This window comes from Nicrophorus vespilloides, unplaced genomic scaffold (genome assembly GCF_001412225.1).
Source record: "Nicrophorus vespilloides isolate i.1.1-1 unplaced genomic scaffold, Nicve_v1.0, whole genome shotgun sequence".
Lineage (NCBI taxonomy): Eukaryota > Metazoa > Arthropoda > Insecta > Coleoptera > Silphidae > Nicrophorus > Nicrophorus vespilloides.
In genome coordinates this window covers 11982-29990 of record NW_017098186.1, presented here as the reverse complement: position 1 = coordinate 29990, position 18009 = coordinate 11982, and the positions used below count along the sequence as shown (strand labels likewise).

The 18009-nt window shown below is 28.3% G+C and overlaps 1 protein-coding gene across 2 annotated transcripts in view; it reads right to left on the bottom strand.

Annotated features, from left to right (window-relative positions):
* LOC108561856 (bromodomain-containing protein DDB_G0280777) overlaps positions 1–17783 on the bottom strand; it is an 86667-nt gene extending 68884 nt beyond the window's left edge. Inside the window, exons 1-2 of one of the 2 annotated variants that reach the window (XM_017919952.1) lie at positions 17764–17783; positions 6681–7012 (exon numbers count right to left, since the gene is read on the bottom strand). In XM_017919952.1, the coding sequence (XP_017775441.1) occupies positions 6681–6784 (104 nt within the window). In that variant the 5' untranslated portion in view covers positions 6785–7012; positions 17764–17783. The remainder of the gene's footprint in view (positions 1–6680; positions 7013–17763) is intronic. The other variant, XM_017919953.1, reaches the window with a different exon arrangement.
* Positions 17784–18009: the final 226 nt, after the last annotated feature.

Below are 18009 nucleotides of genomic sequence, written 5' to 3'. Positions count from 1 at the left end.
CAAAGAATATAATTGAGTAAAAAAAATCTTACGTTCGGTTTCTTATAATTATCTATTCTTATTTCTCAATCATATATTCTATGTGTAATAAATTTATCTGACATAACTATATAATGAATTTATATAACTATTATTTAATTTAACCCGTAACTAATAAATAAAACACAAGTACCACCTATGGGTCAAAATGACCCGTTTAATAAATATAAAAAGAAATAGAAGAAATCATTATTCTTTACAACATGCACAGATTAATTCTTATTATTTATTGAATTTAACATAATTTAAAACTGATTTAATTTCCAAAACAAATATTGATGATATTTTAAGAATGTCTTTGCTATACACGGGTCAATTTGACCCGAAATACACTCCCGACACGACTGCTTTGCTCCTGCTGAAACGTGAACTAGAAAATACTGGAATAGCTAAAAGGTCAACCCTCACAAATAAATTAGAATATAATGCGAATGAAAACATATTTCAGGTGGGTCACTTTGACCCATCAGTAGTACTTTCGGGTTAATGGAATAAATACCATGGGTTTACGAACAGTTCGAACAAATCGTACAAAAAATACATGCGAAAGAATATTATGTTCGGATAACGAACATCTTACTGACCGTTACTTTTAGGAGCTAATGCTAGTTGTGATATAAAGCTTAAGCCGTTTCTTAAAACAATAATCGTTTAACGAACAATCGGGCAACGGATTTGAATGGATTATGTTCGTTAACTGATGCAAGCTCATAATAATTGCAAGCAAAATCTGATTAAAATCTATAAAAATAGTCATGTCATTCTTACTATTTAAAAGTATAAACATTTCCGTACATAATTTCTCAGAAATTATCCTTTGGAGCATGTTAAATTGCATAAAGTAATAATTTTAAATAAAATCACAAAGTTTTTAAGAAATTTAATTAAATGTGTGAAACATGTAATAAATATTAAATAGAGATTAGAATAATAAATAATGGGACTTCCTTATTGTTAAAGATTGATACGTTAGAATAAATTCAATTTGAAAAATGTTCTCTATAAGCTATTGATTAATCTCGATGTGATTTGCACCGAGATATGCATTATGCAATACCAATATTTACATCATTTCTCAGGATACGCGGAGATTTACTGTGACAGAGAGCTGTTACTTTCTCAGCAGGCCAAAATAAATTAGGTAAATTTATCAAACACGGTAATCTATATAATAAATAACGGCTCGAAATAAACGTAGAAAATGCAGAAAACGTTTTGCGGCTAAAATAAAATACAACAGCGAACTTTAATTATTTCTAGAGCCAGTAACTTTCACAAAACACTCAGCAGCGTCGACACGTTTCATTGATAAATTCGCATTGCTAATATCGTGCATTTTGTCAAAACAAGAGCTGATCAAGTTTTATACGTATTTACAAGATTTTTGGGGAGTGGTCAGAAACAACAATAAATGTAATATTATATAGTAGTTACATAATGATGGTCTGCTGTGGGCTAAAAAACGTTTATAAATTTATTGTTTTCCAGTTTCTGCCTCTTAAGTCACGATTGTTTTGCATCGAAGGTTAAAACAACACTTTGTAAGTAAATCGGATTTCTTTGAAACGAAAAATTTTACATTCGCAATTCAATGTATTTAGAGTGATTGATATACTTTACATAATAATTACAGTTATGACGATTGAAATATTGGATTTATGATATTTAAATTATTACAATACTTCTTAGTTTATTTACATTTATTCAGAAACTTAATTATTTCTATAGTTAGTCTATTATTATATAGTTTGTAATAAGATTATCAGATATTCAAAATTAATCCATTTTCCTTTAGCATACGTGAATAATGTAAATAACACAATTTAATTATTAATAATTTTATAAAGTTCAAGCTATTAAAATTTAATAAATATTTATCAATTTAAGCTTTTGAAACAAACAAATTTTTTAATATAACTTTCATACAGTTAACAACTATTAAATTATTAAACATTTGGTAGCGACGTGAATACTGAACTTAATATAAAATAATTTATTATCAGATAATCCGAAATCAATGCTCGCTTTAGAAGTAAACAACTTTTTTAATATAACTTTCACGCAGTTGACTTCTTTCCTCTTATGTAAAGTAAAGCGTTTCTCTGCTCGATGAAGCTGCGGTAAATATATAGATTTTCAGGTTATTGCGTCTCGTCCCATTCTTTAACAAAGGATAATAGAGTACAGACGAACCTGGAAGAGCAGCATTATGTGGAAAACAATGCAATTTAGAAATAGTTGTGCAGATTAATGATGCGTAACGGCTCACTATAAAGGATTCGCAAAAGGAAATAATGAAATAATAATAATGAAAACATTCCGGTGGTCAATATTCTATTAGTTCCGGGCTCCTTCTTCGACAGGAAGTCGATGGTGCAGCGAGAATAGTAAAGTCGCAATGACTGAAAATAGGTGACTTTCGCAACAACGGACTCCAACGCAATAGCAAAACTGTAATTTACTGGAAGAACAAGTACGGGAAAAATAGCGTATGGGACGCAGAAATTTCTATTCGCTGTGAAAAACTGAAATTGAATACAGCAATTTGAGTATATAGTAACGTCAGTCAACGTGGGACATCTTACGTAAATATTGCGATGCTATGGATACCACCGACAACTCCGTCATCTTTTTTTCAAGTATTTTATCAAATATAGAGACATACATTTTTTATATTTACCTTTACTTTTTTATGTAACTATAGCGAGATTATCACTATAACACACAGTTCATGTTTGTGCAAAATACAAAGACTTAAAAGTTACAATATTTTAAATGTTTCAAATAATATATAGAAATTAAACCTACAAAGGTTCAAAATACCCAAATATGTTATTCAATTTTATGATTCAATAGGGCGATTAATAGCCGAATAGCCACGATTTCGTGGCCCTATCAACGATTCGAATCCTGGTCAAGCCAGGCCCTTTGTGTGCCCTCTCGGTGCTTGCAGCAATAGGGCCATCGTTCATCACATATGGACAGTGAAATGAATGAGGTTCAGCATATGGATAGATTGTGAATAAAAAAAATGTGAAAATAACTCAAAAACTGTAAATATTTTTATATTTTTGATGATTACATCTTCTATTGTGCATCTTTACATATACTATTGTTACGTAATAGTCATTAATGGACGAGAAGGTGATTTTTCTATCGTTTTTCATGCTAAATTGTTATAAAATATGCATATTACAGTCAAAATTTTGATATTTACAACTATATAGTTAGGTATTCTGCGAAATACTAGGTGTACATACCATACCACAGGCATGGTCGGCGAACAGGGTAGAATTACCCCAAATTGGGTAAAATTGAATTATTAGGGGTAATGAGGACGTTTAGCAAATAAAATTCTATCTATTTTTGTATATGAAGGCGTATATGAATATATTTTGGGGTAATAAGTAAAAAAGTTCCACGTCTCTTGCTCTATACAAATTGGTGTTAACATATATGTAAATAACTAAATAAGAAAAAGCATTCCATTTTCTAATGGAATATTGCAATATATGCAAAAATGTTAAAAAATAATAATAATTATTGAATAGTAAAACGTGAGGTGAGCAAGGTTAATGTCCTATTGCTGCAACAAAAATGATTTATGACTAATTGAAATGTATATCACGCACGTTTTCATTTGTGAATAGCATTTAAACGACTTCTTAATAATTAATAAATACGCATAAATTATAATGCGCAACGGTGTATCTGGGACGTATTAATGGCTACGTATGAAAATTTACTTCTTCAGTCGCGTAACTTCTGCGGCGCACCATGCAAGCAAGCTATTTGAAATATGAAGACCTCCACCTGAGCTTGCATTAATTAAGACTTAAGCCACGAACAAGCAGATGTTCATACTCTTGAATAGATTTCAGAATTTAATCCGCTTATTTTACTTTATAACGACACAAACATGCTTCACATTTATATTACATAAATATATTATCTACTAATAGAAATTTGAATGTAACAAAAAAAGTTTCTTAATGAAATATTACCGAATTAGAATAAGATTAGAGCAAATATCGATAGTCCTTTAATCAATTTGTTAAAAAATAAAAAAAATAGAGGAAAAATCATCACTAATCCTAATCTGGTATTTCGGTAATACAAATGACACCTTTAAAGAACTAAAGTCACATCTTTTACTGTTTTATCTGAAAAAGACTTGTGGCGATTCGATTGCTGCGACTGTGTGTAAAGGATTTGGCAGAAATATTCGCCGTATGTCCGAAAAGGGTTAACAAGTACATACATGTATAACCGCTGTGTGCTATGTATAACTACTATATTATATAACTACATTATTTTTCAAGTAGTTAAAAGTTAACATGATTTATTGATATTGTTATTCAAATATTATGGAGACAAGAAGGAATTACAAAAAAATATCATGGAGAAGGCTATTTATTTCATTGCATGTAATAAAACACATACTTTACTACTAGGTACTTAAAATCATTCATTATTTAAATAAAAGCTATTAAATATTCAATTACATTCATTTTTTTACAGTTGTTCGGTATTATTTTCTTAATGTATTAATATATTTCAATTATACAGTTAACCATCCCATTGAAGTTCTACCGTGTTATACTAGGATTTTAGTAAATATTTGACCGTGTTACTCGAGATTCTGTCTAACTTAAGTACAATGTTATTTAAGTGTTGACCTGCAACCAACATTTTTATGCATTTCAAATTAAATATGACAATTTCAATACATATTTGACTAATGTTAAATAATTAAATATATAAATATTATGTAGATCGTTGCAAATCGATCTGTAAGATAATTTATAGAGGAATCGTTATTGTAATCAATATACGCAGTATATACATATATTTCATGCATGAATTGACTATTGCAAGGATACACATTCACCATTTTATCGCCTCGTAATTAACCATAATCATTTGTAGTTACTTAAGTTAAAAATAAACTATTGTTCATATTAATCATGGGAAACTTTACAATTACAATCCATGTACAACAGATTATGCAAACTTCACACTTAAATTTACAAAAAATAAATACCCAATAATTAATTACGTAATAATATCACATAGAACATAACAAATATTTATTTTACTGAGTTATTAAAAATTATTTTGTAATTATTTAAATTTCGACCCAAATAAATTATTTGTAGATACAAGAACACCTGGAAAACAGCACTAATCGAGAACTTTAAAACTGCATAAAAATAAAAGGTATAAATAGATGCTTGACTGTATAGAAGAAAATTAAAAATTACCTTAAATAAAATTTAGTTTTTTCAATCCGAATCGTACTAATTTTTTTAATGAATCTTATATATTTTTTATAATTATCAAATAAGAAACAGCAGTGTTTATTTCAAAATGTATTTGCAACATCCACATAGAATTTTGCAATATTTAGTGAAGTTTCTCAAGTAATCGTATAAAAAAAAACAACAACAAGAGCAACTATCAATAATACGAGCACAATTGATGTTTATTATGCTCACTTAGTATGTCAAGTGAAATGAAACAACAATTTAGAATAAATTTCGAACCGCGTTTGATATTGGTCTCATTTTCTTTTAACCTCGTCGAATGTAAACAGAAAAAAAAATAAAAATCACACAAAGGGAAAGCTGCACGAGTAAAACAAATTACATCAAATTTATAAAATCTAACGGTATTTCAATATATATTGTATCTTCTAAGTTGTATGTTTTATTTAAGTCTCGGAAAATCGACTGTTTTCACAAATCATCAATTATCTTAATAATTTATATATGAAAATTAAAGTTAATTTCCAATGTTCTCTCTGTCATATTTGCAACTATTGCCAATCTCCTGTAATTTATAGTCAAAGCTAAAAAAAAAGTTTTTTAAGCTGAATTCACAAATCATCAATGTTCTCAAAAAACATAGGTACAAACTGGAAGATAAATAGAAGATTTCATTTTGATATTATAACATATACTTTAGTAGCTTAACATTCCACTTTTGTATTTTATAAAAGCAAAATCTGTAGTCAGAATAAGGTATGGGACTCCCCTTGGTTTGTAAAGAAATAGGGATGAAACTTAATAATTTTATCATATCGTCTTAGACAAGTGCTCAAACAAACCAAATCAAATCATTTTACATTTGTCATAAAACATTATTAAAGAAAAAATAATATATTTATTAAAACGTATATATTAACTTCTTATTATTATTAGAAAATGATAAAATAATACTTATAATACAAATATCTAAAAAATATAAGTAGAAATTTGTATACAAATATATTGATAATTAATGAAATTCCATAAATTAAAGTTTTCCAGATTGAAATTTTGCTTCAATTACTTATTTTATAATTTGTATTTTAATATTGAATAAAATACAGATTATAAAACTGTTGAAGAAAGCTGAAATGTTTAATTACAATTGAAAAATATGCTAAGAGAAAATCTATTGAATAATAAAGAAATTCATACATATTAAATGATACAAGTTTCCATCATTTGTACGTATAATTATCTGAAATAATTGAGATACATTTACAATTATAATTGTATTCATTAAATATAAATATAATTTGACCTATAATAATCAATCATCAACATAAAGAATTACTAAAAACTTAATAGTAAAAGCAAGAAATGCAATATTACCTTTTATCCCGATATTTCCCTCCATAATCCGATACATTGGAAACACAATAGCTCTTCTTTTTCCTTTTCTTCATGCAGAGAACGTTCGAGGAAAGCATATTCATATTTGTTGTATCCGTTCGTGTTTATTCTCTGCTTATTGTTGTTCCTCTTTTTTTTTTCACTGTGCGTTTCTGATTTCAATTCCTTTGGTATTCAAAGTCAATCCGGCTTTCCGATTTATTGCACTTCGTTATTCCTTGGCACACTATTCTCGGGCATTGCAGGCTTTGCCGATTTCTGATATTGAGAAAACACAATTTGTTGTCGTCGTCGGCATCTGTTTAACTGACCTGCATAACAAAGAAAACAAAAAAAAATCATTTAGACAATGAATTACAAATGCACCGACATATTTCAATTTGCAAGATGTTCACTCTCTTTGTTTCACTTCTTTTATACGTTTTTTTTTGTTGTTGTTGCTCGCCATCAGCACGGACTGCAATTTCACTGAGAAATTTAGATCACTTCGTTTCTTTTCTTAATTTCACGTATATTTTCCAGTGCAAAACCAAAAAGAAAACTCATTTAAATATGTAGAATATGTTAACAATCGTGATAAAACGTTCATGTTGATTAATTATAATCTGTATATGATTTAAGATAAATTATATTTAATGTGTTAGATACATGCATTATGAAACAAGTATTGAACCTTGTTAATTATCAAAGTCATTTACTTATGTGTAAAGCTATTAATTAAAATATAAATTGAAACTTAAATACATAATACATTAGGGAATAAAATTGTCAATTTTCTGCCATTTAGTAAATAGTTTTGCTTATTTGAAAAATAACAGATTACCTTTTAAAATGATTAAAAATTTGTTTTTCTTTTCAATTATTTGTGCTTTAACGTTCTCAACTTACCACGAATTGATGTTCAACATTTTCACCGTTTGTACATTGCAGAATCTCTTAGATTAACAATTATAAATCATAATGTTTTTCTTGAAATTATAAACAGTTGTAAAAGGTACTTTACACCTGTATACAAACGTTATTTCAATATCGATGTGTATATTAAATATAATTGTACATACCATCATAAGTCAGAGTAATTTGAAATTGTTTCTAATTTATCTATTGAATCTTAGGTATTGAAGGAATGAACAATATTCTCAATCAATTAGAAATATTAATACAATTTGTTTATAGAATGAAGGTTGTCTAACAATGTACATACTTGATTATGTAATCAAAATAATGAATAAATTACTGAATTAAAAGACCATCAATATTGGTATTCACGTCCTCTTTGTTAATAATATTAGGTATTGTATACGTGTCTTGATCAAGTTTATGAAAGGTAATTAGTAGTATAGAGGCTCTTCCAAGAGGGAAGAAGCAGGAGGAAGGTATCTTAATATTTTCTACAAGGAATGTCTCTAGTTGGAGATAGCGTTGAACATGAGCCGCACTTTGTCATCATGCGGCTCCGGAGCCTCAGTTTGAGCTTTAACCTACGACCTTTATCACTTTTTATTTACAAATTTATTACTAAATTAAAGAGATATTGAAATGATACAGCGGAATTTCTAATAATACAATTATTTTTTGTGATAATATTTGACAATTGTTTGTATATATTAAAAGTCTTAACAATCATGTAAAAAATTAAGTAGTTTTGTCTCATGTATATATATGTAAGACTCACTTAAAAAAAATATATTAGAAAAATAATGAAATAATATCTCGCATAGTGCGGCTTCGTTTAGTCCGGATTTGCTATAGTCCAGTTTGACAATTTCAAAAATAAATTATCGCTCTTTCTTCTTTATACTGTCAAGTTTCTGAGCTTCATTTTTATGTGGTTTAAGTCTATTAGTCCGGTTTCAAACAGGAATATTGGCCGGAATTGGTGTAGTTTAAATCCTGTATTAAATTGAAAGTTTTAAAAAATATTGTGAATCAAGGAATAAATGTCAACTTTAAATTTATCTGTGCGTTAAATTTCACACCAAAGCTTTGATATACTATTCACTTCTGGAATAATAACATTGGTATTGTGCACTGGATTAAACCTAATACCTTGTTAATTTCCTTCTAAATAAATAAATGTGAATATGTATCTGCATGCGTGTGGCGGAATACTAGCATAGAAGCCATGTGGAAACAATGCAGGGAATTTGCGTTGGCTGTGGATTAGTTATATTGAATCGCCGCTTTCCAGGCCTGCTAATTATTTCGCGGCCCCGTTGTACGGTTTTACATTATGAAATATAACGTGTGTAATCTGCAGGTTGCACGATAAATAATTTTAAATGTTCCGGGAATTTAGATTGCCAGTACGAAAACCTGTATCAATAACAGTATCCGAAGTAAAAGTAACTCCGCAATTATTCCGAAGCATCGGCTCAGCAGCATCGCTTCCACGGCAAAATTAAACGAAATAACGTCGAATCTCCTTCCATCTCCCTTTCTCTCGTGCACGTACGCTCTTTCGAACAGAGATATTCCCGTTTGTAATATTCTGGTATAAATGCGACCCAGAGGGTCACAGCAAAAGCTTATGGATCTCCAATAAAAACACGAACCCCGCAAACGCAATCTGCCGCATACAAAAAGACCGTTCTCGCATAGAAACGTTACAAAATGTTTTATATTAATATTTTTTTTTGTTCATCACCTCAATTACTGTTGCTTGCTTATTGCGGTTTTTGTAACTTTCAGAACGTGACAGATTTCAAACTTTATTTTTTTTCTGTTTCGTGTCTTTGTGTAATAATTAAATAAATTAGAGGAAAATTAGGTTCAATAAATTAACGCTCTCCGTGATGGAAGTCAACTTTGACATTCCACTTGACCTTAGTTCGCTCTCCCAACTGGATTATATCTGCTATGGAATCCAGTGTTGTTGTTGGTGTCTTTCCTTCTTTTTTTTACTTCTTTTATCTCTCTCTCTTCACTTTAATTAAACGCGTTCCTTGCTGTTATTGTGCATACTTTTTTTATTTATTTATTTTTCAAAATTCCTCAATACCTTAATATCGGTTTTGCAACGATTAAAAGTCAATGCACATTGGCGATTTCATGACTGCGTTGTTTGATCGGATCGCAAGCGAAGTGTCTTGGGTAATGCACAAATATGGTCAAATGAAAATAATGTAATTTTAAATTATTGTTCGTTGTTTCACACTTTACTCTTTCCAATACGATGATTATTATATTTTTAGATTTATCAAACTTAAACATTCATAAAACGTAAATTCAACATTACAGGTGTAGGGATTTTAAACAGAATTAATTGTTATACAATAATAAAGTGATATCAAAATTCCGTATTTTTATTTATAAAATTAGAGTAAAACCTCGTTTAGTTCGTTTTAATCATACATTTTTTATTCGTATATAAGTAATTGTTATTTAATGAACGGGTCATTTTGATCCATAGGTAGTACTTGCGTTTTATTTATTTGTTCGCAGTAGTTAAATTATTAAGATATAATTGAATATCAATACTTTATTAAATAGTAAATATATGAAACTATCAAATACCGGCTTCGATCAGTGCGGATTCACTACAGTACGGTTTAGAAATTTTCTAACAAAAGTTAATTTTAATTGGTCAAAATAAAAATAAATTGTAAATAAATAGTATATAAAATTATTTACAGAAACTATTGTTTTCTTTATACAGTCAAGTTTCCTTTTGTGCTTTTTCTTTTTTAGTTCTCAAAGTATACGAGATATTCTTGTACGTCGTTTATTACATTTTTCGATTTAACACATTTAAACTCTTGCCAAAGGTAAATTCAAACAAAACCGGCGTAGTTATTTGACAATATTAAGTATACCGGGAACGGCTGAGAGCAGCAACTCCCAAAGGGACTCGAAAATATCTTTCATACGTATACTCTTGCGGTTTACAACTTGTCCGAGTCCTTTTTAACGTCCCTCGAGACCTATTTTAAAAGTGTCTTTGTTTTTATTCTTTCACAAAAAATAACTGTTTTTCTTATGTAATTTCATGGTGAGTATATATAAACTCCCTTGGTTATAATAGAATAAATCATTTGTTATTGTAAATTTTTATATAAATAAAGACATTAACTTTAGTAAGAAGAATCATGAAGAAAATTTTTATCATAGTTATAAATAATTAAGTTAGGATATGTAAGTTTATACTTAAGTTCAATTAGTAAAGTTCATATTATGGTTTAGGTTGGATTATATAAGGTTAAATTAATAATGTTTCATAATATAGTAAGAATATTTAGTAAATTTCAATTACAAAAGTAAATCTATAACATAACTTATCAAGTTATTTAAGTATTGCATAATGTGAGTCAACTTAATATTTGCATTACAAATTATATTAAACTATAACCAATTGATTGGAATTTAATTTCATGTAACTGAAAATGAGTTAAAAACGAGAATTTCAATTTAATTATATACATTCCATAAAATCAATTGAAATATATGTTGAATATTAAAACAATGTGTATTTACCAAATAATTTACTGCAGTGAATTTCATATAATAACATTTAATTTCAGCAATTATATTTGGCTTACATCAGCAACATTTTCAGTGTATAATTTATATAATGTTTCAATTTAATGAGAAATTAGACAAACAATTAAAAAATATCTTAATATTTACAATTCTTATTCTGATCTCTTTTCTCCAGAAATTGGATAAGATTATATTAAAAATGAAAGAAAGTGTTCATAATATCAATAATCCGTAGAAAAGAAATCGCAAGAGAAATTATTTTTTGTCGCAAAAACTGTCGCAGTTAAAGAAATATGCGGAAAAATGATATGAAAGTGTATTGAGCGAAAATAAAGTTCTGCGAAAAGTCTTAAGCGAAAGTGGACTGAAATATTATTTTTTTCTGTGTGAATCAACAACCCTCTTTTATTGAATATGCAAACGAGACTTTGCAAAATATTATGTGACGTGAATAGCAATAGAAGTAAATTACAGACGAAGGATGAACTTTACGCTTTTTGAATGTAAATGTAACATATTTTTTTTTGTAACTTACAGCGACTTGTTTACGTCTCTTTTACACCGTTAAACTAATTACGCAACTAACTTTTAAATGGATAACTGAAATCAGTAAATAATCATTAATTTCGTTATCATTAAATTGTTAATTAACTTTTTTTTACTGCAGTAATTAGTTAATTAATTAATTACAACATTGTCAAATCCTGATGTCCACATTTGTATGCAAATTGGCGACTGATGAGTTAAAATGGGATTGCAGAAATCTCGACGCCGGTTTTCCATTTACATAATGCAATAAAGATCCGTGTGTGGCATTTTGAACAATTGAAAATGCAATTGTACAATCAACGAAACTGTTAATTAGTGCATTGATTCCGAGCGACTGGTAAATATTATTTGCATTTTTCTGTTTGTTTCGTGTAAATCGAACACGTTTCTGTGTCTCTGTCATTTTGCAGAGTGTTTCGGGACAGTTCCATTCCATGCCATGCCTTGTACTCATTCCCTCTCACTATTCATTGATCTAACTTTCAAACTGCTCCGACTGAAATTTATAAACTTGTTTCTGCGAAGCGGCCGACCAGTTACTCCCAAACTGGATGGAATCGTATTCGAATCTTTCCAGTAACTACTTTGGACGTATCTACGTGACACACTTCAAGAATTTATTAACACATTACGTAATTAATCGCTAAATATTCAAATAACGTAATAGTTTTGAATTCCATATAATTCCGCTTAGTTTTAAATTTATTTAATTTTTTTAATTAAAGAACTTCAAACGATATTACTTATACAAAGTTCAGTTTACTGATAATTTTATAATGTAGTATAATTATGTATGTAATATTATATAAAACCTCGCATAGTACGGGTAATTAATTGGTTTCATCAATATCCACTAATTGAGCAACTAAATAAAATACTAATAAAACACACACACAAACTAATTTTGTGTACTATTTATAACTGGACTATAGTGAATCCAGACTGATTGTAGCCGTACTATGCGAGGTATTTCTGAATTGTTATTGCACTATTATATAACAATGAAAAATTGGGATTTGATCCAGCTGTGTTTCATGTATTCGTCCAACCTGAACAAATACGTTAGACAGGTTTACGAACGACCGCATATTTATCTTTAGTTGTCTCTGGGAACAACCGACTGAATCCTAATCCATTAAATATGAATTAGGGTTTGGATAGTTGACAAAGTAAATATAAGTTATGGAATAAATATTAAATGAATTGCTATTTCAAAATTGAATCAATGTTAAAGGACTTATTGATTGTATATGAAATTTATATGATATTATTCGGTTGTTCGGAATTTAATTCTAAAGTTTAGAATATACATCATAATGTCATTATAATGGAAATTCGGCATACTTTGTTTTTTTTATTGCCGAAATGGTAATAATACTATAGAAGAAGATATAAAGTTAAGTGAAGATTTAAATTGTTTAAATTGTTGATTTTAAATAACGAAAATACATTCTGAACAAACCAAAACATATTTTTATAAATGTTCCAAAAAAAAAATATTCAATTAACGATTTAAAAGACTATAATTTACAATTAAATATGATTAAATATTTATCAAATAAATGGATCTAATTAATTTTTCAAGAAAATTATGAATCTTTTTATAAAATATTATAGAAAATCAATAAAAAAGGAACTAAAAAACAATTAAATGATTAGTAATAAATTGATATATCTTCAATATCGAATTTATAATAACTATTGTCAAGAGTATACTGTAATAAGAAAATTCAGTATTGACGTAGTAATGTCTTTTTTTTTAATACATTCAATATTTACAATGTAATTATATTTACATTCAATAATATTATTGAAATTGGCTTCGAAAACAATTTATTTTAACGACAGAGAATTGTAAACGGAACTGCAGAGAAAATAGGAAAGGTAAAGTGTATCTAATACGATGCAGTAATTGCATTGTTGAAAACCGCAAAATATCAACAAACTTCGAGATTGCCAGAAGTTTCAACAAGAGTTGAAGCAAGCATTTAAACACTCGATTACCAACAATCCGAGACGACTTAATGGACTGAATTTTGATTGCGAGGAAACGGATGTCGGAGAGAAATTCATTGTCCGCTCGTTAAGCAGGCAAGAATCGATTCAGAGAAACACCAGGTATTGATAATTTCTCTTCTCTTTATGCCGAGAGTAGAATTGTAGAAAACTTTTGCTTTGGCTGCAATAGAACCAAAAAAAAATAATAAGTTACACGAATGGCGCATCCGTAGTTTATGTAACGCAGTTAATTAGATATGCGCGCATCCAAATATGCACTATGTTATTTGTTTTCGTTTCATGTATATTTAAATCTTATGCAATTGTTTACAATTCAATCCTGTTCGTAATTTCAATGTTGATTGTGTACATCCTAGCATTCACATTGATTTTAGAATTTGTAGAAGTAGTTACATAACATTTCTTTCTTAACCCGAAAGTTGTAAGGATGGGTCAGAGTGACCCACCTGATATTTGTCTTCAGTCGTATTTTATTGTAATTTAATTGTTGTTGATTGACCTTTTAGCTATTGTAGTATTTTATATTGCATTTTTCAGTAGGTGCAAATCAGTCGTTTCGAGAGGTCAAAGTGACCTGTCTACATCAAATACGTTCTTGAAATATCATCAATATTTGGATTTCAAAGTGGTTTTCCATGTACCAAAACGTAGAAAATCAGTAATGCCGATACACAGACAAATACTGTGAATAAAAATACCAAAATCTCATATCATAGAATGAGATTAAGTTGAATTAAATAAATAATAAGAATTAATTTGTGTTTGTTGTAAAAATTAATAATTTATAATATTTAATAAATGGGTCATTTTAACCCATAGGTAGTACTTGTGTTCTTATTACACATTTTTGTAATAAACAATAGTCAATTTGTTTATATACTTTTACAAAACTTTGGAATTGAATAACGTTATTGGGTTAGTTTTGATTTTTTTTTTGCGCCCTTACTTGTTTACTGTTTCTTTTGATTCGATTCTTATTTAACGAAGTGTGAGCATCCACTTTGTCAGCAAATATCCGGATCGCTTCGAGCCTCCAGAATATACCATATAATACATAATGCAACAGCAAATTCGACTGTAGTTTGCGGTTCGCTGATCCACTAAACGTGAGGTCTGTTACTAGTTCAACATTATCTATTATTTCCTACTATCAATATGCAATCCAATATTGGAATAATTGAAACAATTATCTTAATATTAATATTGTTGAGAAAAACAAAATAGTTTTTTGGTCAAATATTAATATATATATATATATATTTAAAAATAAGTTGTTACATTTTTTAATTAGAATTCTTAAAAGAAACTGTAATACCTCGCTCAGTCCGGATAATTCGTTTCGTAAATACCGTGGACTATTTGAAATCGGACTAATACATACAAAAAATGATAATTGGTCACTGTTTTTCATACAAAAAAACGCAATTAAATTATATTTTATATAGTTTTTTTTATCATTTATTATATTTTTTCTAGTGAATCCGGACTTTGCGAGGTATTACAGTACTCTATTTTATATAAACTATGCAAATGATTTAATGCTGTTTAGACAAATCTTCAAATTTCTCCACATAGATTTATTTAAAGTATGAATTATTTCAATTCTTAAAATGAAAGGTATTTTTTAATCGATTTGAAATAAATGTGTTCAGGAAAAGGAAACAGGATGTTCGCTCCATTTTATGTACGCTGCTGCATAAATCGTTACAAGGTGAAACTTTGGCTAAGAAATATTTTCACCTATATGCAAATGTAGAAATTTGGTATTAACACTAACTAAATTATGCAAACCAACCCCAAGTTCCAATCAATTTCCCCAATTTATTGAAATTACATAAACTCGATTTGGGCAACTCTGGCAGATAACTTCTTAAGTTATTCCATCCGTATATGATAATTTATTTTTTTATGTGAAATTCACGAATAAAAACGCATATATATTTAAAGTTCCGTAAGTTTCTGTAATGACTGTATTTATGCGTAGAGAACATGTATGAACTTACATAACGGCAAAACGTAAAAAAAATATATGTAGTGTAATGTGAGATGAGAGTCTATAACAGTAATTTCATGAATGTAAATAAACAAAGAAAATGAGGTTTGTCACATAGCTACTAGATTTTCGTATTTTTTCATCATAGCTTCGCATAGTCCAGTTTGAAAATTTCAAAATAAATGATATAAATTAACAAAAAACAAGACACAATTTTATAACTTTATGTCCTTGATATCCAGATTTGACTGTAGTCTCTGGTGCGGTATTATAATCCTCGATTAGTCCGGTCTCAAACAGTCCGGAATATTGGCAAAAGCGATTACTTGGACTATGCTAGGTATTGCTTTTAATTTACTGTTGCATTTATAAATAGTTATAGATTTATTAGAGTTCACATGATGATGCTCTAATTTTCTAATTGACTGAAGAGGTTGTGCAAGAATGGATTATAAATAAGCTTATAAATATCAATCTATAGAAGAAAATGAGTAAAAACGTGATATTTTCATAACAAAAAAAAATCTTTTTTTCCTCTTTAAAGTCTATACTAAAGTACATTTTTTAGTGTACAAATATTTAATTAAAACTCTTTGAACTTTATTTTTGACATACATTTTTTCATAATTGTTAAAAAACGATTAAATTATTTTATTTGCAAAAAATGTTAAATTTAATTTGAATAAGAATATGATTTTTTTCTAGAAAATCACTTATTGTTTTATAATTGTTTTGTTGTGTATTCAAGTGGTTATTAGAAAGCATTGGAAGTAATAAAAAAAAAGTAGCAATTATTGTAAACAATTTATTTAATAACACATTGCAGTTACAAATTAAATTGCATTTTATAAAAAAAAAACTCACAAACGAACAAAATTTTTTCTTATAAACTATTTCTTTATTCTATGTTAATCTCAATAGAACATAAAACACGTTATATTGTATTTATATAATCCACGACGTAGAAAGTATAAGATCATCAAGTTAATTTATTATTTTTTTTATTGTATGTATATATTTGTTTTAGCCGCAAATTATTTAACAAACCTTGTAGAAATTTGTAGCATTCAAAAGAAATAATAATATCATTTTCAAATTACAAATTTATAAAGTAAGCGCGGCTTCGAACAGTCCTGTTTCAAAATTTGAGCAATTAAATTCTAAAAAAAGATATAATTATTTCAAACAGTACGGGATATTGGCGGAATCAATTACCCGCACAATTCGAGGCGTAATTTCTGTATTGTCCAAATAGTATTGAGATATTCATAAAACTATGTTGTTTAAATAATGAATATTTATGACTTAAGGAAAGCGTAAGCAAATAGAAACACGACTGGTATTGGCAATTGTCGTTATTTTTAAACATTCTTCATACAACCGGTTTTGTTCGTTTATAAAATTATGATTGTAGCATAGATGTAACAACTAAAGTATAAATCAACCCAAGTAGTTTGCTTAATGATAATCTAATACGCACTAAAGGGCGTTGGCTGGTGTCCATAATTACATTACATGTTAAGGTTACATATTCAAATGTTGAGGTTAACTTTAACTAGAGGATATGAACAATATTTGCATACTAACTGATGCAAGTTAAAGGCATATTATTGAAGCTTAGTCACATTTTATATTTAAATAGAGATGACAGCGTCTTGTTAAATACAATAGGTTTCGAACAATGTTAAGTTTTATTTATTATATTTTTTATTATTATATTTAAAAAAAAAATTAAAAAATTAGTAAAGTCTCGTTTTGTGCGGATTCAAAAAGTTTGGGGTATTGACGTACTATGCGAGTACATCATTTACAATAAGAAATATAGCTGACAAAATTTTGAGAAAGTGATGTAAGCATTATTATTACATGTAATTAACAAATATAATTAATTAATAAATGTGAAATTAACAAATATTAATAAGGAAATTCCATACATTTGATAATAATTAAAATAAATAATTTGATTGGAATTTTCACTTTCTAAATTTTTGTAATTTGTGTATACAAGTAGTGTTTACTTACTATTTCATTTAATCGCGCATGCAAATTTGGCGATTGGAGAACACGGAACGCTTAATTATGCAGCTAAATGAAAATGTAGCTTAACCGTCTAATCTTTCATCGAGTATAGTAATATCTAAATGGGATTAGGTGGAACCGGTGTGGCAAGTGCATGTTGTTACATCATTCGCGCACACATTTGAATGCGTTCCGCTCTTATAAGGCGGCGCTAATCCCAAAAACGGTAATGGTTATGACAAAGAGATA